Here is a 25,298-nt window from a genome sequence, read left to right on the forward strand (position 1 = left end):
TTTGTTGTTTCCTGAGCCTGGGCAGTCTTGCAATTGTGTGAATGCGTGAAGAACCCAGATGGACTTTAGTAAAGTATTTGGGCAGTCGGGTGTTGGTGAGTTTAGGGCCCCCTGCCACCAGGTATCAATCAGAGCCCTCCCTCAGGCTGCCCTATACATCTCTTTCTCTGGTTTTGTGCCCTTTTCCTGTAAAACACCATAGCTATGAGTGGTATAGCTTTTAGGCATTTCTGTGAGTCTTGGCAATGTATCTCCCACTTGGGGAGACCTTTGGGAGCCCTCTCAAACTGGTAGTGGGTGTCAGAAGTGAGGGAAGTTTTGGTTACTGTGTCCTCTAACTTTGTAGTTAGGTCCTAACTCCTTACATTTGGTCTTAGAAGTGTTGGAAAAACCAGAGTGTCTAAGGGACTTTGTGCTCAATCCTTATAGTTTGGTTAAGTCTGGATGTACATACTTAATAATAAATAATTCTGTAGAGTGAATTTTTATCTATTTTTACTTACTTTCTGGATATATAAAGGATTATCTTCATCAGAGGTGACATTACCATAATGTTAATCAAATTCCCAAAGCAGCCTAGACGGGACCATAGCCAGCTCAGTCTTCTGTTTTTGTAGAATTTACAAAAGTAGGTTATTTAACTGTACTTACTTTCGATTGCTTTGCATTTTGTATTTAAAATTTCATGTTTTTTCTCTAAAATTGGGCTTTCCAAATCTCAGACCAACATAACTTGGTTCTACTCCTGACCTTTCTTGAAAATTATCAGAACCTTGAAAGTTCAGGTTGCATTGCTGGGCAAAATATGTCTAATATGTGGCAAACTGATGTATGTATATTTCCTTTCAAACAAATGTCATGTGCTTTTCTGATTTAAAAATTTTAAAACAGTGCATGGAGTAGGCTTTCAGTTCCCAGGTGTAACTGTAACAGTGTAATCTGAAAGGAGGAGGTTTCATGTGCCCTGCCAAATCCCCTTACCCCCAATAAAGTGTGGAGCTGAGTGGCTGGGGAAGCTTAAAAGGTCTTAGGAGAGAAAACTGCAAGAAGAAGACTGAGGACAAGACTTGGAGGAGACGTGAAACAGACATGTGGAAAAGTCATGCTTGCTTCTTGGCCTTGGACTTGTACCAGGAACTTAGGGGATGTAAAAGGTGAAACTTGACAGAGATAGAGCTGTGGGTGAGAGACTGGTGGGAAGACTGACAACAGAAGCCTTTATCTTGACTTGGGTTTGGATTTTATTTTCCCTCCAGACTTGCCTGGCCCCTTCGGTCCCTTTCCTGTGGGTCCCAACAGAAGGTATATTAGACTGGTGGTGGGCTTTTGGTCTTCAGCAGCCCTGCTTTGGGCCTGGTCTGTTTGGCTGTGCATACACCCACAAAAGCATGGGGAACTTTGGGTGCTGCATTGGGCAATTATAAGCCTTTCTTCTCTTCTCTCTATTGTACAGCAATTCTATTATCCTTTTCTATTGAATGTCTTAAGCGCAAAAAGTATGTTTTCTCTTTATGTGGCAGAAAACAGAAACTGTTCAGAAGGTACAAAGTTTGGGGCTCCTGGGGACCTCATTTTTTATTGTTGTTGTTAAAGATTTATTTTTATTTACTTATGCATATAAGAGCTGAGGTGTAGGCAAGAGGTGTGGGGGCGGGGGAGGGGTGGTGGGGGTATGAGCAGATTCCCCAGAGACACAGTGGGGAGCAGAACAGGGAGATCTACTGAAATACACTGCTGAGGGGAACAGCGGGGAGATAGTAGAAGTCTGCGGGTGGGACCGGGGAGGTCTGCTGTGTTATGTGGGTCAGCTCCCTGGCTGGGATTGAATTCATGTTGCAGTGGCTGCCAATAGCCCTGGAGACTTTAACCCGGTGCCACCAGGGAGGGCACCTCTCATTTTGCCTGCTAACAACATCCTGATCCTAGAGATTGAAAGTTGTGTTTCCCCAAAATGTCCAGAGCAAGTTTTTTCCAATAAGTGTCACCTTCACATGTGGAGCTGAGGTCATTTGAGGCCCCATGGACTTCAAGAAAAACTGGTGTCATTAGCTTAAAAAAATAAAGATTACCTAGATTTAGGGTTATAGCCATAAATAAAGTTTCTATCAAAGTAATCTAACATTTTTGGGGAATCTTTAATTTAGATAATCTTTGATTTTATTTTAATAGTATTCTGAATTTCCTGAAATTCTGTAATTAAGCTTGATTTTTTAATTTCCTGAAATTCTATTGTAAGCAGCAAAGTGATATATAGATAGATAGCTATAGATATATAAGATGTTCTTTAATGTTTGGTTGGAGAAAACTTTTGGGAGCTGTTATTTTTATTTATTTATTTGCATGTAATAAAATGTACGTTATTACTTGATGGCATTTAGTCCACAGTCTTTGACTTTAAAGTACATGTGAAAGCTTTAAACTTTATCCATATTTGCTTGTACCTTAACTAAAAGACCATTACATATATATTAAAGGGTAATTATGATAAACTGTTTTCTTTTTAAGGGTGATGGCTTTTTTTTTTTAAATTAAAGTCATCAGTTATTTCTACCATAGGCACCCACCACCTAATCACCCATATAGAGTCCATCATCATAGTCCATTGTACTTCCTTCCCTCATTGTTCTTACCCCTCCCTCACCCCTGAACGCCTCTGGATGCTTCAATTCTATAGACTGAATTCAGGGGTTAGTTTTTAAGCTTGATTTTTTAATTTGCCCCATAGTTTAGTTTTTCTATATTCTCTCTCTCTCTCTCTGTGTATATATATATATATATATATATATATATAATATTTATTTATCCATGCAGAACTGGGGTACAAGCCAGAGGTGCAGGTACAGTGAGAAGAATCACCAGAGACCGAGTGGGGAGCAGAACAGGCAGACTGACAAAGTACACTGCTGAGGGGAGCAGCGGGCGAGTCAGGAGAGGTCTGCCATGCCATGTAGATCACCTCCAGGGCTGGGGATCAAATTTGCGTTGAAGAGGCTGTGGCTAGCCTGCAGTGCTGCCTCCTAATCTGTTGGGGCACCGGGGTGGGCCCAATGAATATTAATGACACCAGCTGGCATTTACCTTTTTCTTTCTGACTTATTTCACTTAGCATCAACCTTTCCAGTTCCATCCTTGTTGCTGCAAATGGCTTAAGAACTTGGGACAAAAACCAAAAGCAGGAAAGCAGAGATAATTCTTTAAAAAAGTCTATTTGTTACAGGGCAGGGTGAGAATCCTGCTGATTCTGGATAGGTTCTGCCATCTGCCACATACAGACAGAACATACTTTAATTAAGAAAGACCTTCAATGGAAAGCAACTTTAATACAATTAGTGTGCGATAGAACAGAAAGAATACAGTTAAAATAATTTCCAATGAAACACCCAAAGTTACTCATCCCCTTGTGGGTAAATGCGCAACCAGACAGGGCTGGCCCAAAGCAGGCCCAGGGAGGCCCAAAAGCCTGCTCAAAGTCTAAGGTGCCCTGTGGTGAGGACCCAAAGGAAAGGGGCAGAAGGGGCCAGGCAAGGCTGGGATGAAATGAGTAAATCAAGAAACACATCAAGATGAAGGCTGCCATTGTCAGCCTCCCCATGGAGCTCTCTCCCACATCTGTTTCTTTCAGGTGTCTCCTTCCATGTCCCCTAAGTCAGAACCGAGAAGTGAGCACAGCTTCTTCTTCACATGTCTCTCTGTTTCACATACCTCCTCCAAGTCTCTCCAAGTCTTCTTTCCTCTTTAGCTTCCCCTTGCTGCTCTGCTCTACCTTGCATTAGATGGGGCAGAAAAGAGAATCACCCTTATAGATTACCTTGTTGGAGTTCACAGTGGTGAGAGGCTGCCCCGCTGACAGAGTGGAGGGCAGAAAGGCAGACATATTAAATCCACTGTAGCGGAGGAGCACCGGTTGGGACAGAAAAGTTCATCTGTGTCTGAAGGGCCTTGGGACTCTTCCTTATACTTTGTCTTCATGGCTTTTGCATGGCTCAGGGAGTCATTCGCTGCCAATTATTATCTGCTAGGACATCAGGTTTCAGTCACCCTCCACACAGGAAGTGTCCTGGATCTGTTGCCCTGATTCTGCTTTCTTTTTATTTTTTAAAGATCTATTTATTTATGCACATAAGAACTGGGGTACAGGCCAGAGGAGAGGGGCAGTGAGAGGATTCACCAGAGACAGACTGGGGAGCAGAACAAGCCAATTTATTGAAATATACTGCTGAGGGGAGCAGCGGGTGAGACAGGAGAGGTCTGCCACACCATGTGTGCTACCTCCCTGGCTCGGGATCAAACCGGTGTAGTAGTGGCAGGGGATAGAGTCATAATGCTGTGCTCTAACCCCTTGAGCCAGCAGGAAAGTCCTGTTTCTGCTTTCTTTAGAAATTATGATGGCCTCTTTTTTGGTCACATAGATCGATGCATGGTTCCTATGGAGACTTTATCAGTTTCCCCTTGTTCATTATTTTATGTCTCCCAGCATTGTGTCCCCGAAGATTAAAGTTTAACCACACTGAATAATATCTTGATAATATGTAACATAGTTTTAAAAAATAAAAAAAAAAGATTTTATTTATGTATTTATTTATGCATGCAGAACTGGGATGCAAGCCAGATGTGCAGGGCCAGTGAGAGGATTCACCAGAAACAGAGTGGGGAGCAGAACAGGCAGATCAACGAAGTACACTGCTGAGGGGAGCAGTGGGCAAGACAGAAGAGGTCTGCTGCACCCTGTGGGTCACCTTCGTGGCAGGGATTGTACTTGAGCTGAAGCTGCTCAGCTGGCTTCGCAGTGCTGTGCTTTAACTCATTACGCTACTAGGGCCCAGTTATATGTATTCTTACGCAAAAGCTTTTGGACATAATTTAACTTTCTGGTTAATCAAATGGAAGTAAGCATTTGAACTACTTTATACATGATACTGAGTTGTTTCCAGAGTTGGTTCTCATATTTCAGCCACTTTGGCTCAGTGATAATGTGATGGTTTCTGAGTTTCTCAGTCTCCTCTACTTTCTCCCTTTCTCCTCCTTTCTTTCTTCTCCTCCCTTCCACCCAGTGTCCACTTTTAGTAATACCTTGCAATATATATGGCTTATTACTTAACTTTGATTACCCCAGAAATAAATTGTGTTTGGATTCTGTACAAAATAAAATAAACAGCTTTAAGGTTTGGAGAGGTTCTTCTGATTGAAGCAATGTATATTTTTGCAAGAATTTCATTTTATGTAATCGGCTTTTAATTTTTTCCTGATTTTTATTTATATTTAAGATTGTTAGCATTGCCAGATAATTCTTTAAATGAGAGATATATTCATAGATTTAAAAATATCCTGGCATTGTAAGTAGATTACATGTCAATATGCTTATAAATATTCTTCTCATTCACAGTACATGAGTGAGTCTATATATTATCTCACATAAAACTTGAAGATTGGAGAAGTACAATTGTTCTCAAATGTTAAATCTTTATAAAATAATATGTGACTAACCATGTATGGCCAAAGCAAGAAACTGTCTGAATGTTAAAGAGTTTGGAGTATGCAAAAAAAAAAAATTCTAATCCAAGTGAACTAGACATATTCTTAAGGTAAGTCTAAAAGTGAGACTCAGTAAGCAAACCCACATTTTTATTGTGCCATAGCTGACATTAGTAATTCTCCATGTTTTTGCTTCAGGGTTTCTAAGGGATTTGCCATGGGCTAGTGATTAGCAGTGGTTTGCTAGATATTCTACTGGGGCAAAAAATAATCACTTCCCTCTCACTTTCCTCAGTCACCAGCACCTCTGAGCCCTCCTTTTTAGTGAACATGGTCTTGGCTGGCATCAGGAAAATAGTCATGAACTTCCTGCATGAAGAGATCTGGTTCGACAAGTTTGAGTATGCAGAAAGGAAATTTTAAGAGCAGGTGAACTGGCCTGTGAGAGGCTCCTCACATCAGGAGAATGGCACCAGTACCATCCTCTCGGATAGTGCCAGAGCCTGAGAAAACCTCCAGAAACCCCTGGCCGGAAGCACAGGCCTTGAGGCCAGCAGAGGGCCAGGTGGAGAGCATAGTCCACTGGTCAGGCACATCGCCAGACTAGAAGTGGAAAACCAGGGCCTGTGAGGCTTGGTGCAGGCCCCGCATTGGGCTACCAGGCCCCGCTGTGTGGGCTTGGAGGACTTGCCCACCCACCAGACCGCAGCTTGCAGACCTAACGTGTGTCTCCCTACACTAAGTGGAGGCCCCCAAGCCTCTAAAAAGGTGGGCTAGATCATAGAGAATGACCACACGGGCCTGTTTGGTAGTGATGAGGACAAACCTACACCGTTGGAAGTCCTCCATCCTCCTGGACAACAAGCCCTGGGATAAGGAGACCAACATGGCTCAGCTGGAGACCTGTGTGTGCTCCATGCATCTGGACAGGCTGACTGGTGGGGAGCTTCAAACCGGTGCTATGGGATGTGACACCCACAATCTAGTGTGTGGTGAAGGAGGACAAGGTGGGTACTGGCCTACTGGAAGAGATGATGATCAAGGCTGAGGAGCACGCACAGAGCGTGGATATAGCTGTTTTTCAATACTAAGTGCCAGTGCTGGGCATAAGAATGAGAACTTGCAACCATTTAAGACTGAAATTCCACCTTGGTTCCCCCACCCCCAAAATACCTTTGCCATACTTTTGCATGGCAGGTTGGTTTGTAGAGGAAAAATAAATTCCCTACTACCCTCTGAGTTCTTGGCTGATATCCACCAGGGTAAAAGACAATTTAACAGGAAAAAAACAGAGTTTAATAACATGTTTACCTCCTGTACAGGGAGAGACCCAGGAAAACTGAATAACTTGCTAAAATTACCACACCAGGGCTCTCTCTGGTGGCACAGTGGGTTAAAGCACAGCACTACGAAGCTAGCTGTAGCTGCTTCAGTACAGTTCGATCCCCAGCCAGGAAGTTGACCCACATGGCGCAGCAGACCTTTCTTGTCTCGCCTGCTGCTCCCCTCAGCAGTGTACTTTGTCAGTCTGCCTGTTCTGCTCCCCACTCTGTCTCTGGTGAAGCCTCTCACTGCCCCTGCACCTCTGGCCTGTACCCTAGTTCTGTATGCATAAATAAGTCAATCTTTAAAAAAAATTATCACACCATAACCTAATACCATGTTCTTGAAAGACAAAAGATTTTGGGTGGTGGTTGGAGGCAGTAGCACCAGCTATGAAGTATTAATATGGAAAAGCCCAATAAGCATGGCTATGGTTGCTATACAGATTAAGTAGTTATATAGATTTAGGTGGTTGCCTTCTCCACTCATAGGATTTTCTAGAGATTTAATCATCTAAATAGTAGAGAGGGTGACACCCTATAAATAAATATTTCCTTTATAAATGTAAATTTCCCTCAAAAAAGAGCTTATTTTGATTTATGTTTTAGCATAATGATGCATTTTCACTGTGTAGTTTTTAGTCGAATTTATTTATTTTATTTATATCTTTTACATCATTGTGTATTCCCATAAAATTATCACCACCAATTCACCTGTGCACCATCACATATTCCCATGTGCTCTTCTCTCCCTGTTTTGATCTGCCCTTTTTTGACTGGATTGTTTACTTTGTGTTTATTGAGTCATGTGAGTTCTTTATAGATTTTTGTGATCAATCACAAAAGGGAAATTAAACTTGAAAATTTATCTCTATTTTCAGAAATATTCCTGTGTCTGCAGTCTTTCAAAAATAATTATCTCCAAATAGTTTTTATGTCAAAGAATGTATTTTGGTCTTTGGCATATTCAGCTCCCCTTCACTCCCTTTAATCAGGTCTTTACATTTAACTAATGACCATTATTTATTATACTATGTAACTGTATACCTGAGAATTTCAGAGTAGCTTTAGGTAAAGCTTGATCCTGCTGCTTTATCAAATCCCAGTAGATGGAACCTGTTTCTTTTGGTTTCTCTGCTATCTTTTTTAAACGTGGCTTGTCATTTTAAGACTTTCTTCCCTTACAGTCTCAGGACAATTTTAATCAGTACTCAAATTGACATGCTTCCCCCCCCCCCTTTTTTTAGTGCATCAGAAAAAAAGGTGAACATCTTTGTCCCATTGTTCCCATCAAAATTACTCATATTCACTCCGATTACATTGGCCTCACTCACATTCTCGCCCTTGAGCCAACCTATGTGGCTAGGGAACGATCTTATTGACTTCAAATGTAGCTTTCCTTTCTAAATATATCAAATTCAAACACGTGTAAGCCAGGAAGGGAATACAAATGATGAATATTGGCCTGTGAGGGACTTTAGTATAGTGGACAGTCCATGTCCATTTCAAAGGGCTCAGGCCCTACTCAGATCTAGGAAATTGATGCCAAAATAGGAGGAACCAGGTGTAATAGTATTATGATTTTTTAAAAAGATTTATTTATTTATGCATACAGAACTGGGATACAAGCCAGAGGTGCAGGGATGATGAGAGATTCACCACACACAGAGTGGGGAGCAGAACAGGCAGATCGATGAAGCACGCTGCTGAGGGGAGCAGCAGGCCAGTCAGAAGAGGTCTGCCGCGCCATATGGTCACCTCCGGGGCAGGTGGGGATCAAACTCATGCTGAAGTGGCTTTAGCTTCTTAGTGCTGTGCTTTAACCTACTGTGCCACCAGGGAGGGCCCAGTATTATGATTTTTTAAGAGATGTTGGGTATCCAATTTTTTTTATGTGAAGTTCCATAACCCTCTGACACTGATATCTACTTGCAAACTTTATAAATACTGAAAGGGTGTAGAGGAAATTTATCTCTGCCACCCTTGGGTTCTTCTTGGGTGACTTGAATAATGAAATTAGCATCAATCAATTAGTAAGAGAAAAGAATAATTTAATTCCTTGTGTATGGAGTGTCCACATGGATATAGATTCTAAAGTAAATGGAGAATGATGGTATATATCCTGAGTAGTATATGGGGAAGAGGCCTGGGTTTCAAGGGAAGAGTTGGGGGGCTCATGGTGAAGAAAGGTTGATTCATTATGGAAACTAAATGCTGTGCAATTAAATGCATGTCCTGCCATATAGATATGTTTTTCTTATAGGTTATCTCTGCTTAAAAATATATATATATATGTATATATGTGTGTGTGTGTGTGTATTTTATATAAATTATAAATGTAATTCTGGTTTTGGGTAATACCCTCAACTTTCATTCCTGTAGTAGTAGTTAAGGGAGAAGTAAATGATTCTTTTGAGACTGCAGGGCTCTGATTGACCTCAACTTGAAATGAGGTCAAAATATATGCCAAAGTGACATGTCTTGGGGAGGCCTGTTCTGTATTCTTTGGGAGATGTCTATTTGCACATACTGGGGAGGTCTATCCTTCAACGCTGTATCACATGCCCATGAAAAGCATCTGTACACCAAATTCAGATTATCAGGATGCAACTTCTGCCCTAACGGAGAGACTGCAGTTATCTGCTGATACTACAATTCTGGTCCAATGGATGTTTTTTTTCCTCATTGTTCATTAATCAATTGGCATTTGGGTTTCCTATTTTAGTTTCTGTGAGCTTGCTTAATGTGAATGCTTCCCTGGGGGATAGATCCTATCTTAGTGCTTCAACTAAACAGAATTTCTAAACCTAGGAGGGTGAAAATTGAACCCAGAAAACAATGAAACCACTAAAGTTATCTATTCAAGATCATGAAAAACAACCCAGTATCTTGCCTGTAATCAGTGAGTCACTTGTACCTTTCCATTTGATTTGGGATGCCTTTTCTTAAAACAAAACAAAATTAAAAAAAAAAAAACTATATTTTGAAAGACTCCTCTCAGGTTCCCTTTAATAACTTACTTTTGATATAGTATATGTGTGTGGTGGGGGAGAATTTTCCCTTTACCCTATTAGGTTCTTGGTTGAATCCTGCCCCTCACCCTTTGTAATAAAATGGAAGATTCATGGGAAAATCAAAAGCGATTTTAATCACAGATGTGTTAATGTACCACTAAATAATACCCAAGGATCCCAAACTGTGAAGGGGTGCATGTTCTAAAACGGGATCCAGGCATCAGCAAAGGAAGCATACTCTTAGATTTTCAATAGAATTAATGTGGAAAGAAGGGGGTGAGGCAGAGAAGAGAGACAGGAAGGAGGAAGAAAAGAGGGAGGAGAATGATGGAGGAAAAGAGTAGAAAACCTGAAGGAGACATCACAAGGTTAAAACCTGACTCATGCAAGGAAGTGGGGGCAGAGGAACTAATGTGACCATTAACCCAGTCACAGAAACTCCTATGTCAGACGGCTGTAGGGAATATTGAAAGCACAGACCTGAGAGTAAATATACAGCACTTGGGCCCATTGTGAGATTCCACATAGTTATCCAAAATCAGCAGCAAACAGGCCACCACACAAAGGAGTGAGTCTCTCCCAAAGAGAAAAGGACTCTACCAGGGCAGTCTCTGCACTGGCTTGGGGCAGCAGTCTTCTGCCCACCTGTGCCTATGCAGGTGCTTCTTGCCACCTACTCTCTCCCTCTGCAGGGCAGCAGCCTCCTGCCTGCAGGTGACCTGAACCTGCTGGGACTTTTCTGCACTGACCTCCCTTAGTGGAGGCTGCTCTCCTAAGGCCGCCCGCCTGCAACCATCAGGGCTCCCTTAGCAAACCTATCACTTCAGTGCAGCTCTCCCTGGCCGCTTGTGTCTATGCAAGTGTCCTTTGCTCCTCTGTCCTTTTCCCTAATAAACCTGCTCTTTAAATATAACTGAGTCTCTGTCTCATGGAGAAATTCGCCTGGGAACTCGCCATATGCTGCTGAAAGGGGAGCTCTTGAGAAACCTTTCCCAGGGTGAACCCAAGGGCTCTGAACTCCAAAAAATGACATCAGAAGAGAAAGAGTGGTAGGAGGAATTTATTTTAAGTAACAGCAACTCTTAAAATTTCCCATCCCCCTTGTGTGCAAATGCCCAGTCAAAGAGGCTTGGCCCAAAGCAAGACCACTGAAGGCCAAAAGCTTGCCACAAGCCTAAAGTGCCTTCTGGCAAGGAACCACAATAAAGGGATGTGAAGTGTTCCAGAGAGCTGGGACAGGAGCGAGAAATGCAGTATGAAATCAAAGAATCAAAGTAATGGCTGCCATTGTATTTGCCAAAAACTGATTCTGCAAACCCCCCCCCCCCCCCCGTTTCTCTCACCTATGTCTTTCATCCATGGCTCCCTTTTCCAAGTCTCTCCACATGTCTCTCTTCCATGTGCCTCCTCCAAGTGTCTTCTTCCAACATCACCAAGGTGCAAGTCAGAGCCAAAAACGAGAGAACCAGGCCTAGCTGCCTGCCTTATTAAATAGGTCTACAGGGCCACTCTGTTCTGCCCTAGTTTACAGTAGTTCTGTTAAAGGGCAGGAGAGGGGCACACCAGAACCCCAAGCCCACCAGCTCAAAATAGTTTCTGCTGTCTGCTGCATCAAGACAAAACATACTCTAATGTCTAATGTATAAGATCTTTAATGGAAAAGAATTTAACACAATTAGTGTGCAACAAAGAAAAGACAGAGAATAAAGTTTCCAAATCAAGTGCGCGAAGTTTCCCTTCCCCCTCATGAGTAAATGCCCAGCCGAATGGTCTGCCACAAATCTTAGGCACCTCCTGGTGGGGACCCTTAGGAAAGGGGCAGGCGAGTCTAGAAGGAAAAGAGCAAAATCAAAATGAAGATCAAAGCTGCCATTGTGCACCTCCCCACAGGTCTCTCACCCACATCTGTCTCAAACAGTCCAGGACCAAGAAGCAAGTGCAGCTTCATCCCAAGTCTCTCTGCTTCGTGTGCCTCCCTCAGGTCTCCTTGCCTTCCCGTATTTCTTCTTTCCTTCTCCAGTCTGCTGTCCAGCTTCTTTTCTTTTTCCTGGGGACAACCCTGTCACTGTTCCACTGTTTGGGGAGTCTGGTTCATGGCATACTGGGCTTGTAATCTAAATTGTCTTGTCAATAGAGGATAGGGGAAATGGCGTTTTCCCTTCATGGGAGTCTGTAATGTGTGCACATCTCTATGCACTGGAGCCCCACTAAGATACCAGACTCAAAAGACAGGAAATTGAGGCTTCCCTACACCGCTGAGTTAAAGAAAGGGATAGGGGTCTAGGTCTTTCAAAGGGGGAAGGCAATTTGCAACAAAGTGAGGAGAGGAAATATGTGGTAAACAAAGGTTGACCAGGCATGTAAATCAGTCTCTCAGGTGAAAAAGTAATCACTGGTTGTAACTCTCTTCCAGCTGCAGGCTCCCTTTCTAATGTAAATTTCTCTTACAGAAGGGCAACTTCTACTCTGTTTACAGAGCTTCTCCTGTGTCTGCAGTTGCACAAAATAATCAGCTCAAAATAATCCTTATGCCAAAGAGGCATATTTGGGGGCAGCATATTCATTCAGTCAAACCAAATCATTCGATTCATAAATGTATTTACCTTCCATTTCTGAGAAATATACAAATTACAAGTTATTCCTCATGGATAATTTCTCCTTCCTAAGTAAAACATGGTAATGTGCTATTTGGAGATATTTTTATTGCAAGTATCAGAAACTGAATGAAAATGAAACTAACCAAAAAGAAGAATGCGTTGACCTTTTGTACCTGTGATGTCAAGGGCTTTGGTTAGCCCTAGGCACAGCTGGATTCAGAGGTTCTGGCTCTCTCTGACTTCTAGTTTGCTTTCAATCTCTCACAGCTTCCCTTCACAGAGGGCCAGAGGTGGCACTTGTACCATCAGCCACCCACAACTGCGTTCAGTGACTTTGTTACAGGGCAGGGAGAGAAGGGTACCTCTGAACCCCTAAACCTGCCTGTTCTAAATAGGTTCTGCCATCCTCCACATTAAGACAAAACATGTAAGACTTTAGTGAAAAGGAACTTTCATACAGTGAGTATACAAACAGAAGACAATATAATTTCTAAGTCAAACACCTGAAGTTACCCATCCCCTCCTGGGCAAAAGTCCACCCAAAAGGGATTGACCCAGAGCAAGGCCTGAAAGCTGCCACAAGACTAAAGCACCTTCTGGCTGGGACCCATCGAAAAGGTTCAGAAATAGCCAGACAAGCTGGGAAGAAAACAATCAAAATCAATAAAAACACTGCCGTAATCAACCTCTCCATGGTTCTCTCACCCATATCACTTTCAACCAGTCCAGGACTAGAAGCAAGCAAAGTTTCTTCACATGTTTCTCTGTTCCATGTGGCTTCCTCAGGTCTCCTTTTGGCTCTCCATACTGCTTCCTTCTTCTTCAGGTCCCTTCTCTTCTCAGCTCAGCTCCACCATCCTCTTGGGTGGAGCAGGGAACCTGGAACTTCCCATTTTCTTAGAAACCACTCTGTTAGAACTTCAGCACCAGTATCTTGGCCTGATTTCAATCATGGCCTAACGCCTGGACCAACCACTGGACCCAGAGAGATGGAGACTTCTGATAGGCTAGACCACCCTTATGTCATAAAACCACCACAATGACCCCAGTGGGAGTAAGCCATATCAACTATATTTTTCCATAAGAAGTAAGAGTTTACTGCCAAGTTAAGGAGGCAAAAGCTGAGGGAAAGAGAAAAGGAACAGAGGTCCATTAGAATAGTTCACAGCTTTAGCATTAATCATTTGTTTTATCTACTTCAGATGAAAACACTATTCAGCTGATGAAGAGGGCAGTCAAATATGTTCTATATTAAACTCACATTAAAACACAATGAAAGCAAATCTTCTGTGGTAATGTGAAATTCCTTGGAAAGTACAGTACTATTTTATATAAAACTCATAAATGGAAGACACCCAGCAAGGATTCAGGGCATCCATCAAGCGGTATATTTTAAGCCCTTACTCTGCATTTCTGCTTTTTAGTCCAGTCTAGCTTGAGTTTCAAATGTTGCCACTTATGCCACATTTCTTAACTTAATAATTCTGCCAGTCACTACGTTTTGACTGATTTAACAACATTGCACCGCACACAGTAAAGTGAACTATCAAAAAACTATAAAAGGACCAAGAGGGAAAATGTAGGTGTTATAGGTGGGTTACAGACCCCAACTGAAAAGTGGGTCCTTTGCCCTCCAGGTGAAGCATTCACAAGCGAGCACCAGGTGAAGCTGAAACAGGCAAGATTTTATTAGAGAGACGCAGAGGCGATAGCCAGTGTGGGAAAGGAGATGCTAGCCAAGCTCGGAGTTAGGAGATATTTGAAGGGTAGGTCCGAAAGGTCAGGACCAGAGCAGCTGCTTCGGGGTTAGTCTGTGTCTAGGCACGCATAGACAGGTTACATTCCCAGGAAATTGTGAGAAAATCCTGAGTCAGGAGCCAGTGTTTTTAGAAACTTGCCATTAGTGAGTGGTGGAATTAAAATTCAAGTTCAACTCAACTCTCCTCATTCTTTTTTATTTTTTTTCTTTTTAAGATTGATTTATTATGCATCCAGAACTGGGGTACAAGTCAGAGGTACAGGGCGGGGGTGAGAGGATTCACCACAGACTGAGTGGGGAACAGAACAGACAGATCAACTAAGTACACTGCTGAGGGGAGCAGTGGTGAGACAGGAGAGGTCTGCTGCACCATGTGGGTCAACTCCCTAGGCTGGGATCGAACTCACGCTGAAGTGTTGCGGCTAATTTCATATTGCTGTGCTTTAACCCTTTGTGCCACCAGGGAGGGTCCAGGAGCCAATGCTTTTTGTCTGTCGTGGTACCTGTTTGTGTGGTGAGCCAAATGCTTGGACGGGGCTCTTTGGCCTGTGATTTAGTTTACCTGTTTAAACAGGACTTGGGCCAACACATCCCGCTGGCTTGTAATTTCTTATATTAGACTGTCTCACTTGCATAAATATGGCTAAAAGTTTGATCAACTAAAATTACAGACAGCTCTGCTGTGATCGCAGGTTTTTAGTGTGTGGGTTTTGGAAGTCACTCATAGGCTAATGGCTAAATCATCAGGAAGTAGAAAAGGGTAGTCCTGGTCATTTCTCCAACATCCAGGTATCCTCAGGTGTCATCGACAAGTTTGGGCTTGTGGGGCAGCAATTAGCATCACTAATGGGGTGAAAGTCACCTTAAAATATGCCTTTGTGGCATAAAGATTATTTAGGGTTGATGATTTTTGAGAGTTTGCTGAAGGATAGATCGCTTCAAAATATTCAGATTGACTTTCTCGAGATGTCCAGAAAAGGCTTTTCACAAAATTTGTTAACTACCATGTATATAACTAATGGCAATAGAAATCCTGTGGGCATCAACAAAAAACTGTTAACCATATTCTTTACTATGTAGAAGAATGAAGATTACTCAGATTTAGGGTCATCTCCAACCATTGTATCAGTGAAACCCATCATCAGACTAGCAAATAGCTAAAGGCCAGGTTTTGTTCTGTGAGGTCATATTCTTCTTGTCATGTATGACCCTTTCCTTTTTCCTTGAAGCCCCAGATCCATCTCCCATTACTTTACTTAGGATATATACCTCCATTTTGCCTCACTGACTTTTGAATCTACATAATATAATTTTTTATAATTAATTTTATTCTATTATTTGGAATGCTATTAATTTGAATATTCAACCATTCATTCTGAGGTGAAATCTGAGGAATAGAAAGTTTTCTGTTCCCTGACATTCTCAGACCTAGTTCCTTGCCACCTCCATAGGGTTTTTGCCTTTAGCTGAAGATGCTTTTAAAAGTGATGGCTTTGGGCCCTCCCTGGTGGTACAGTGGGTTGAAGCACAGCACCAAGAAGCTTAAGCCACTTTCATCTTTTCTATTTAATCAATCCCTTTCTTCAATGAATCTTCTTCTTGTTCTTTCATTGATGGGTGTCTTAGAATTTTTTTTCCTCTTTTTTTTTTTTTTTTTTTTCCTTTTTGACCCTCTCTTTGGTAATAGTATACTCCAGTTAAATGCAGTGTTTATGTGCAGGCTATAACCTTACTCTTCATGTCTGGGGCAAATAAACATCTTTACATCCTTCTTCCATTTTTTCCCATCTTTATGCATGAAGAGATGATATGGGTGGTTTTTGTTATCTTCAATAATTGCTATTACATAACCCTGGTTCTCAAATTTTATTGTGAATCAAAATCACATATGGAAGTTTCTTATAATGTAATATCCTGGGCCCTAAGTCATTCCTTAGTTACCCCTGCCCCAGTTTGCCCTCCACCACTTTCTAATAGGTCGTTCTAATACAGGTGACCCAGGGACTTCATCCAGAGAGATACTGCTATGTAGGCATTAGGGGAGACAGAAACTGTTTTCATTGATTGCATATGCCAGTGTTTTGTGAGGGCACAAAATCTTTGCCAGTGAAAATTAAGTCTCAATGCCAGGAGTCTCCGTTAGGCCACCAACTTTTAAACAATTTTAACAAAATTACTTTGTTTTCACTGCTTTTATTTTCATTCTTGACTTCCATTTTATGAACAATGATGCTGGATCTCATTTAAAGTAATGAAATTACTCTCCTTGTCATTGTTAAGTAAAAACAATATGTTAAAAATGCTAAGTAAATAACAGTAATGATGGAATGTTTATAAAGCATAAATTGTGAAGGAAGATTTTGATAGTATACTGTTCTAATGAACTTTGTAAAGGTGAGTCACAGAAATCTCGATTGTGAAAAATATTGCCTAAGCTATTGTTAACCTTCAAAAACAGAATAGTTTGAGTAGGGAAGCCTAAATGCATGTGCAGCTTACCCCTGAACAATTCAGTGACTAGGGGCACCGAACCTCACACAGCCAAATGTCCAAGTGTAACTTTTATTTGACTCTCCCTATCTGAGGTTCTGTGCCTGATGTTTCTAGCAACCCACATTTGACATCGGTTGAATATGAGTGCAGAACTGGCAGATTCATCCTCCACAGAAGTCCCAGCGCCATTTTCCAATCACTTACCCTCTCTCCTTACTCCTCGCCTATGTTCCCTACAGTAATCGTATTTGTCACAGAGTTTAAGAATTATTCTTTGTTGTGTTTTGCCAGTTTGTTTTCTTTAGTTACTTATATTATGCAAATAAGTGAAACCATTCAGTAACTTCTTTCACTTTCTGATGTATTTCACTTAGTATAATAACCTAAGGATGCATCCATTTTGTCCTAAAAGGTACTATTTCATCTTTTTTGAACAGCCGAATAGAATTCCATTCAGCATGCATTCCAAAATTTCTTTATCCAATCATTTTTCAAAGTGTATTTAGTTGTCTACTGTAAATAATGCTCGTAGGAACATAGGAATGTGTAAACCTTTTAACATGAATGATTTCATACTCCTTGGCTCAATACCTAGAGGAGATATAGCTCACTTGTATAGTATCTCCATTTTTATTTTTCTTCAGAATGTCCATACTTTTTTTTTTTTTACAAAGAATGCCAGTTATGCTCCCACCAACCATGGATATTTCTTTTATTCCAAATCCTCACCAAAATATGTTGTTTCCAATTCTTTGGTTATAGTTCATTTTCAAAGAGTTGATGTGATCTCCCACTGTTTCCCTTATAAAAAGTAATGCTGAGAATTTTTTCATGTGCCTGTAGACCATGTGAATGTCTTGTTTGGAGATGTATCTGTTTAGAGCTTTCCCCCATTTTTTTATTGTGCTATTTGGTTTTTGTTTAGTTGTGTTGTCCTTGTTTGGCTTTGGTATTAGTGTAACATTGGCTTCATAAACTGTGGTTGTAGTATTCCATCATTCTCTATTTTTTGAAAGCATTTGTGTAGGATAGGCTCTATAGTGTTCATTTCTGAACATTTGTTAAAATTCATTTGTAAAGCCTTCTGGCCCTGGGCTTTTGTTTTTGGGGAGAGATTTGATGACTGTATCAATTTCACTGCTTGTAATGGGCCTGTTAGGTGGAATTGGCCTGTTTAATTGTAATCAAGTAAAAAGGAACATCAACTAACAACTATAAACCAGGGACATTCTACTGGGGTGGTGAGAGGAACAAGATCAAAGTGGGGTGGGAAGAGCACCCTGGGCTATGGTGATGGCACATGGGTGAGATGGTGGTGGGAAGTCCACGGGGATTACAACTGAGATGGAAAAATGTACAAAATGAAGAACAATGTAAAAAATGTATTTATAAAATAAAAAAAAAAGATATACTAAAAAAAAAAAAAAGACTTAGGCATGTTAAGTGTCATAAAAAAAAAAAAAAGAAAGAAAATAGACTTTCTGCCTTATTCCTGATTATGGGAATTGTGTTCAGTTTTGCATTGCTGAATACGTTGATGGTGAATCTGTCATATATGGCCCTTGCTATGTTGAGATATGTTCCTTTTTTTTATCAAGAGTTTTTATGATAAATGAATGTTGAATCTTATCAGATGTCTTCGCTGCACCTATTTAAGTGACCATGTGATTTTATCTTTTTTTTGTTAGTGTGGTAAATGGCACACTTTTGAGAAGTGGCCTCCCTCCCTGCCAGCCTCTCTGGATATGTCCCACCCACTCTGCACGACAGCTTCCTGTGCTGCTTTGCCAAGAGGTACCTTAGCTTCCCTCTTGCTTGCAATTAAAGTTTACACTTACACGATTGTAATGTTGCTCACCCCTCCCTGCAAAGCTTCTCATTATGGTTACATGTAACTGGAGGATAGCACCCTCCAGATCCCAAACCTGATAAAGCAAGAAGAGAGAAAAACAGCTTTTTTTGGGGTGGCTTTGTTTCAGGCATTGAGAAGGGCGGGCACCCTTGAAACCCCAAACCTGTCCTCTCTAAATAGGTTCTGCCATCTGCCGCACCAAGACTTAACATGTAAGACCTTTAATGGAAAGGACCTTTAATACAATGAGTGTGCAGTACAGAAGAGACAAAGTATATAGTTTCTAAATCAAACACCCAACACCCAAAGTTACCCATCCCCTCATGGGTAAAAGTTCATCCAAAAGGGATTGGCCCAAAGCAAGGCCCAAAAGCCCACCACAAGTCTAAAGCACCCTCTGGCAGGGACCTATAGAAAAGAGTCAGAAATGCCCAGACAAGTTTGGGAGGCAAAGAGAAAAATCAAAATCAAGATAAACGCTGCCATAGTCAACCTCTTCCCCATGGGTCTCTCACCCACATCTGTTTCACCCAGTCCACGGCCAAGAAACAAGGTCTCTTCTTCACATGTCTCTGCTCCATGTGCCTCCCTCAGGTCTCCTCTGGCTCTCCATCCTGCTTCCTTCCTCCTCAGTCTCCTCTCCAGATTCTTCTCCTCCCTGCTCAGCTCCACCCTTGTTTGTGTGGGGCAGGAAACCTCGATCCTCCCCTATAACTGGGGACAACCCAGTTACAGCTTTTCCAGCCCTATTTTAATATTACTCCAGTGATGTCACTTTTCACACTATGTAACCTATGTAACATCATTTACTTGGCTTTTTTTTTTTTTTACTGGAAAATGTATTATATTCAACAATATTTCCAAGTAAAAGGTACCAGATTTCACCATACCAAAGTATGCCTTCTTGTCATAAATATTACTTGAAGGAAAATTTGCGTTAGAAAGCCTGTAATTGGAATAGAGCAATAATCAGAGATCACTTTTTCACCTGAGAGTTTTATATGCATGGCAGTTTGGTATACCAAACATTTCCTCTTCTTAACACATTCTTGGTAATTACCTTTCCCTTTTTGAAGTGAGACCACTACTCTCTTCCAATAGCTAATACAAAATCACTGAGAAAAAAAAAATTGTTTCCGATAGAAAGTTTTTAGATTCAAAGAAGGGTGGGACCAAGTTATATAAGTAAAAGAAAAGAAATACTACCTCATGCTGTCTCCTCTTTGGGAAGGCAGGCGGACGTTTTATCCTGTAGAATAGTTCTCTGTTGACCTCATGTTTACCAGCTAGGACAAAATTCCTGAAAAAGTTTGAAACTACAGTTGGATCTGATATTAATCCTGGGGATCTTTAGCCTAAACAGCTCAATTTTGGATTCTTTATTTTCCTTTTTAACAATAATTTGCCTACAAATAATTTTGATCTGTACCATCGAATTTTAATAAATCCAACATTTTCATGACTTGTGAATTCATAGTTGTGGCATTTGAGTTTCTACATTTACATGAGGTCTTATTTTTTATTTTTTTCCTTCAGCTAAAGTCTAGTCACTCCTTCTTGCATATAACAACAGTGCTAGAAATTATATTATCATAGTAAAATATAAAACCCATCCGTTCTCAGTTTAAAAGCTGCTAATAGAGAGTCAGAAGGATGATGCATAGAAAAGCTAGCATTTATTGAACACTTACTATATTCCATTGCTTTCTATACAGAGCTAAAAGCTTTTCATCATTTCATTTCATTTGCCCAACAAACTTCTGAAGTAGGTCCTAATGAATGATGTATTTTGAACTCTGAACCAAGTGCTTCATTTGTGTTCTTTAATTCTCATAATGACCCTGTGAGTTCTGGATAATTTTGTTGAGTCACAGAGAGGTTAGGGAAATTTTGCTCAAGGTCAGACTGCAGCAAGTGGTGGAGCAGAGGATTTGGACTCAGGCAGTTTGTCTCTAAACCCTGACCTCTTGCAGTCTCACTGGCTGTTATCCCAGTTTACAAATGAGGAAATAGAGGCAAAGAAAGAAAAAGTAACTTACCCAAGACTATCTGGCGAGTGAGTGACAGAAGTAGGCAGCTAGCTCAACATCCATCCCTTCTGTGGTCTGGATTAGTGTCTTTCTGCCCTGATGATATGGATATGATCAATTTTCTTGTGTTCCATTTGTTCTTTCATTGAAAAGTATTGATAAATGAATACTTCTTGCCCAGATGTATTGTTGGGACTTAAATTGGCTTGGCATGTGGACATTACTTTTGGATAATTGACCCCCTCAGAAACAAAATCCTTTACAGACTGGCAGTGTGCACATTCTGCTTTAACATTTCCAGTGCCTCAGAATTTGTCTTTTAAATTTACCTAAGAAGTTTCATATTCAATTCATATTCTGTTTTTTTTTTAAGTTAGTCATTTTTACCACTTTCCTCCAAACATATAAACAAATCAGTCCAAACTCTTCCCAGAAAGTAGTTAGGGTATGAAAGATGAGGAGCAATTTGTCCTGCAAGAATGGCGGGTGTGTTGGTTGTGGTGGTGCCGTGTTTGTGACAGAAGTAGTGTAGGAAAGAAGTTAAAAAAAAAATCTCCTTTCACAGAAGGCAGCAGATGCAGCTCATACATGCAGGGCCATGATTAAGGTTACAGAATTTCTAGGCAGGAGGAAGGATGAACTTTTGAAACTTCGTACATGACCTAAGGAAAGTGGATTATTCCAATTGCCAGTCACCAAAGTGACAGGTGGTACTGTGTAATCCAAGCTCACCAAGATGGCAAATCCCTCTCCAGTGTTCTTGTAACAGTGTAGTTGGGGGGAGAGGCTGTCCTGAACAAACTCCACAGGACCCCAGCCACACCCCAGACCAGAGATCCAAGAAACCAGGGACTACAAATCCCATAATGCCATCACCGCTGTAGGGAGGGTTGCTGGGAACTGAGGGTGGAGTTAGGCAGCCAGGCTTGTTATAGAACCAGGCACGTGCACCTTGGGGGTGCTTATTTTTTTTTTTTGCCTCTATTTCAGTGTGAAATTGGGGTCCCAGCTCAGTGGAACTGGTAGGACCCATTATCTCTCTCTCTCTCTTTCTCCCTGAGTTATTCCTTTCTCCATTTCCCCTTTTTGTAAATAAAAACTTCATTAATGCTTGTGTGTGTGCCTGTTGTTGAGTCTCACTTAAAATCACTTTTCAGTGTGTGGGTGAGGATCCACAGTCAGGCCAACACATTTCACATTGGGGTTTCCCAGTAACAGTTTGATATCCATAGAAACGGGAGGGAACAAGATACAAGAAGGAGACCAGAAGGAGGCACATGGATCAGAGAGATATGTGAAGAAGCTGAGCTTTCTTCTCAGCCTTAGACTTGTATCAAGGATTTGGGGGACATGGAAGAAGACAAAGATGTGCATGAGAGACCAGTGAGGAGGCTGACAATGGCAGCCTTTACCTTTACTTGTATTTTGACTTTGCTGTTTTCCTTCCTGGCTCCTTCTCCCCTTTTCCTAAAGGCCCCACCAGAAAGCACCTTGGATTTGTGGCAGGCTTTCAAGCCTCAGTGATCCTGCTTGGGGCCAACCTTGTTTTGCTGAGCATTTACCATGAGGGGATGGGTAACGTTGAGTGTTTCAGTGGAAACTATTTGATCTATTCTTTTGCTTCTCTTCTGTTTATTACACACTAATTATATTAAAGTTCCTTTCCATTGAATGTCTAATACGCTAATGTAGGTTTTGTCTTGATGCAGCAGATGGCACAGAACTCATTTAGAGCAGGCAGATTTGGGGGTCCTGGAATGCCCCTAAGCCTTCCTGCTAACATTCTCACTTAACCAGACTTAAAAAGAGAACCATAGGAAAGTCTACAAGTGCAAGAAATACAAACCTGTGGGTCTGTGGACTAAGAAAATGAATGTGAGGTGCTGCCAGTTTATCAAGCAGGAGCAGAAGCTAAAGAGCATGAAGTGGCAGCAGCCAAAGCAGGCGCTCTCCCCACCATGATAATATGCAGTCAAGGGCTGAGCGTTGGCGCCTACTTAAAACACAGCAAAATTAAAAGAAAGGAAAAACGATTAAAATTTGAAATGTCACAGGAGACAAGGAAACATCTACCTTTGATTTTGTTACAAAGTTCTTTTCCTATAGACTATTCAATCCAGAAATTCCCTTGCAGAGGGACTGTTTCACCCCTGCTATGTAAAGAATGGGATTCCATGAATGAATAGCATTCTAATTGGGCATAAAACCGAGAGAGAGAGCTTGCCTTGCAACCCTGAAAAGAAGGTTGTAGGTCTTTGCTTTACTTGCAAAGAAAGTGCCTATTTTCCATTTACGTAATAGGTTATGTTATTCTTAATGAATCTGAAAGTATCAGTTGAATACTGGGGACAGTGTTCCTTTAAAAATGATCTTGTGGAGTCACAAAGGACAGGATAATTAAAACTCCTTGCAGAGCTTATTTCTTTGACCTCTCATTAGTTTCAGCATTATAAATTGCCATTTGTTAGCAACCTAATTTGATTATTAGCCCCTCTGAGCTTATATAGCACATATTCTGGAGTGGACTCTGCATGACTCAGAATGCATGCTGTTGCTGCTCGCTGGCAATGGAAAATGGAGAAACAATTGCTTTGTTCCTGTGTGTTCATGAATTGGTCATAGTAAAGTGGTTAAACAAAGGGAAATCTGTCTTTTCTGACATGTAAAGTTATGAATTTCATAAAGGAAAATCAAAGGACAGGATGACTAGTTCATTCTAGATGCAACTTTCGAGGTGTCATGGAAGAGGAGAAAGGGAATTTTAGTTCCTATAGCTTTACCATAAAAAAAAAAAATCGGTATGTTACCCTGCACAGAGAGATTACTCCTTCAAGGTGTTTCAACAATGATTGCAAAAACTTGTGAGGGGGTGACTACTAGCACACTTGATTCTTTTTTCTCAGGGTAGTTACTCTGGTATCACTGATTTAATTAATTCCTAGATATTGCTGCTATGAGGTCTAATAAACATGAACAGGCTTCTTGCCAAAGCCAATGTCCATAAAACTACCTAACTTATATACTTTTTAAAATGTGACCTATCAGAGAGTTGTGAGAAAGCAGAAAAATACAATAATGAGAATAAAAAAATTAACACCCCCATTCACTGGATTTGCCAAATTGAAGGAACTGAAAAAATTGGTCCCGATCCCTCCATTATACTCCAGAATATCATTTGAGGCCAGCAGAGAAGTCTTCAACTGTCTCAAGTTTGAAGTCATGAGAGAGGACTAATTGAGTCAAATTTTAAAAAATGTCGAGGGACATCATCATCGTCATCACCATTATAGCAACAGCAATGGTACAGTAGATTCTCTCTAGTGAACGTCTACCTAATCAGCTTGGGGGATTAAATTACACTCAGGGAGATCCAGAGACTAAAGGCCAAGATACACTAAGTGCTTGTGGTTACTAGTAGTGTGATAAAATGGAGTATGATTAGAAGTGTCTACCTTGCCCAGACACCCTGCTTCGACCATTTGAGTTGTATGCTCACTGAAAGTTAATTGAGTTTGTTCCAAGTCTATTTATGCCAGTTGTACATAATAATATAATTAGGTGCTTTAAATAAATATTATGTAAACTGATGAAGTATGAATGTAAAGCGTTGCTGCTTCAATGAATGTAGACTGAATACCTTTGTAAGAATCAGTAAAGGCAGGGTGCTAAAAAAAGCCTGTCGAATTAAGCATAGGTGAGAAAATAGTAAAAGATAGGGGGAAATAATTAAGAAGATTGTACATTCAGACTGCTTCACATGTTGCATTTTTTACTTTATTTTGTGGAAAATTTTAAGCATATCTAAAATTAGAGAGTCCAATATAAGTAACATGCTATTCTCATTACCCAGCTTCAACAGTTATCTGTACATGTCCAATCTTGTTTCAGCTATACTCCACCCACTTCCCTGCCACAACTATTTTGAAGCAAATCTCAAATATCATATCATTTCCTGTCACAGGTCTTTTTAGTTCCCATCCTATTTTAAAGAAACTCAAACTGGAATTTATTATGGATGTGACTTGTATAATCAAGATAGTCCAAAAACTTCAAAAATCAGTCCAGAAAACCTAAAAAAAACCCTGGAGGAATCTATGTATTCAACCCTAGATGGAAGAAATTGAATATTCATTAACCTGTTATTAAAAATTATTTGTTAAATAATAAGATATACAATAAATTTTAGATTGTTTTGTTTTCTTTTACTAGCCAATGAATTATTGAGTCCTACTTATTGGTTAGAGAGTTTTTAGCATAAAAATGATATCGATGATGGCATCATATTATTGACATACTGAGGATGATTGACATGTTAAGGGTAACATGAACCAATAATGGTGCACTGCTTATTCTCCGTGGTCATTTCATTTGGAAAGAAAGGAAAACCCAAGGCTTTTAGGTTTGTTACATCTGAAAAGTCACGACTTTGAGAGTAGCAAAGTTGTCATCTTAATTGAGCTGTTTGCCCAAGTCCAAGTTCTTCAGCATAGTCGATTCTCATAATCAGGTTGGAGTCACTGAATGACTCTGTGCCCCATTTCGTCACCTCCAGACACAACAGATTGGATTTGGGATAGACACTCTAATTCACTAATCCGTTAGCTAACTACTGCCTTCTCAAAAATTTGATTTAAGATGGAATTAGTCCTTGAACAACATGGTTTCAGACTGCTCGGGTCCACTTTTATGTGGATTTTCTTGCACACCGATTACATAAATTCACAGGATTGATAAATACTGTATAGAGCTATAAATTTAT

The 25,298-nt window shown here is 40.7% G+C and overlaps 1 protein-coding gene across 1 annotated transcript; it reads left to right on the forward strand.

Moving 5' to 3' along the window:
- The first annotated feature begins 58 nt into the window (after positions 1 to 58).
- Positions 59 to 15,164, forward strand: LOC101620480 (elongation factor 1-delta-like). Its single transcript, XM_012727056.1, is given in 5 exon segments — positions 59 to 95; positions 5,768 to 6,195; positions 6,314 to 6,403; positions 6,459 to 6,548; positions 15,144 to 15,164. Coding segments are annotated over 5 exon segments (666 nt in total).
- Positions 15,165 to 25,298: the final 10,134 nt, after the last annotated feature.

Source organism: Condylura cristata, unplaced genomic scaffold (assembly GCF_000260355.1).
Source record: "Condylura cristata isolate star-nosed mole 26May11 unplaced genomic scaffold, ConCri1.0 scaffold00019, whole genome shotgun sequence".
In the NCBI taxonomy this organism is placed as follows: Eukaryota; Metazoa; Chordata; class Mammalia; order Eulipotyphla; family Talpidae; genus Condylura; species Condylura cristata.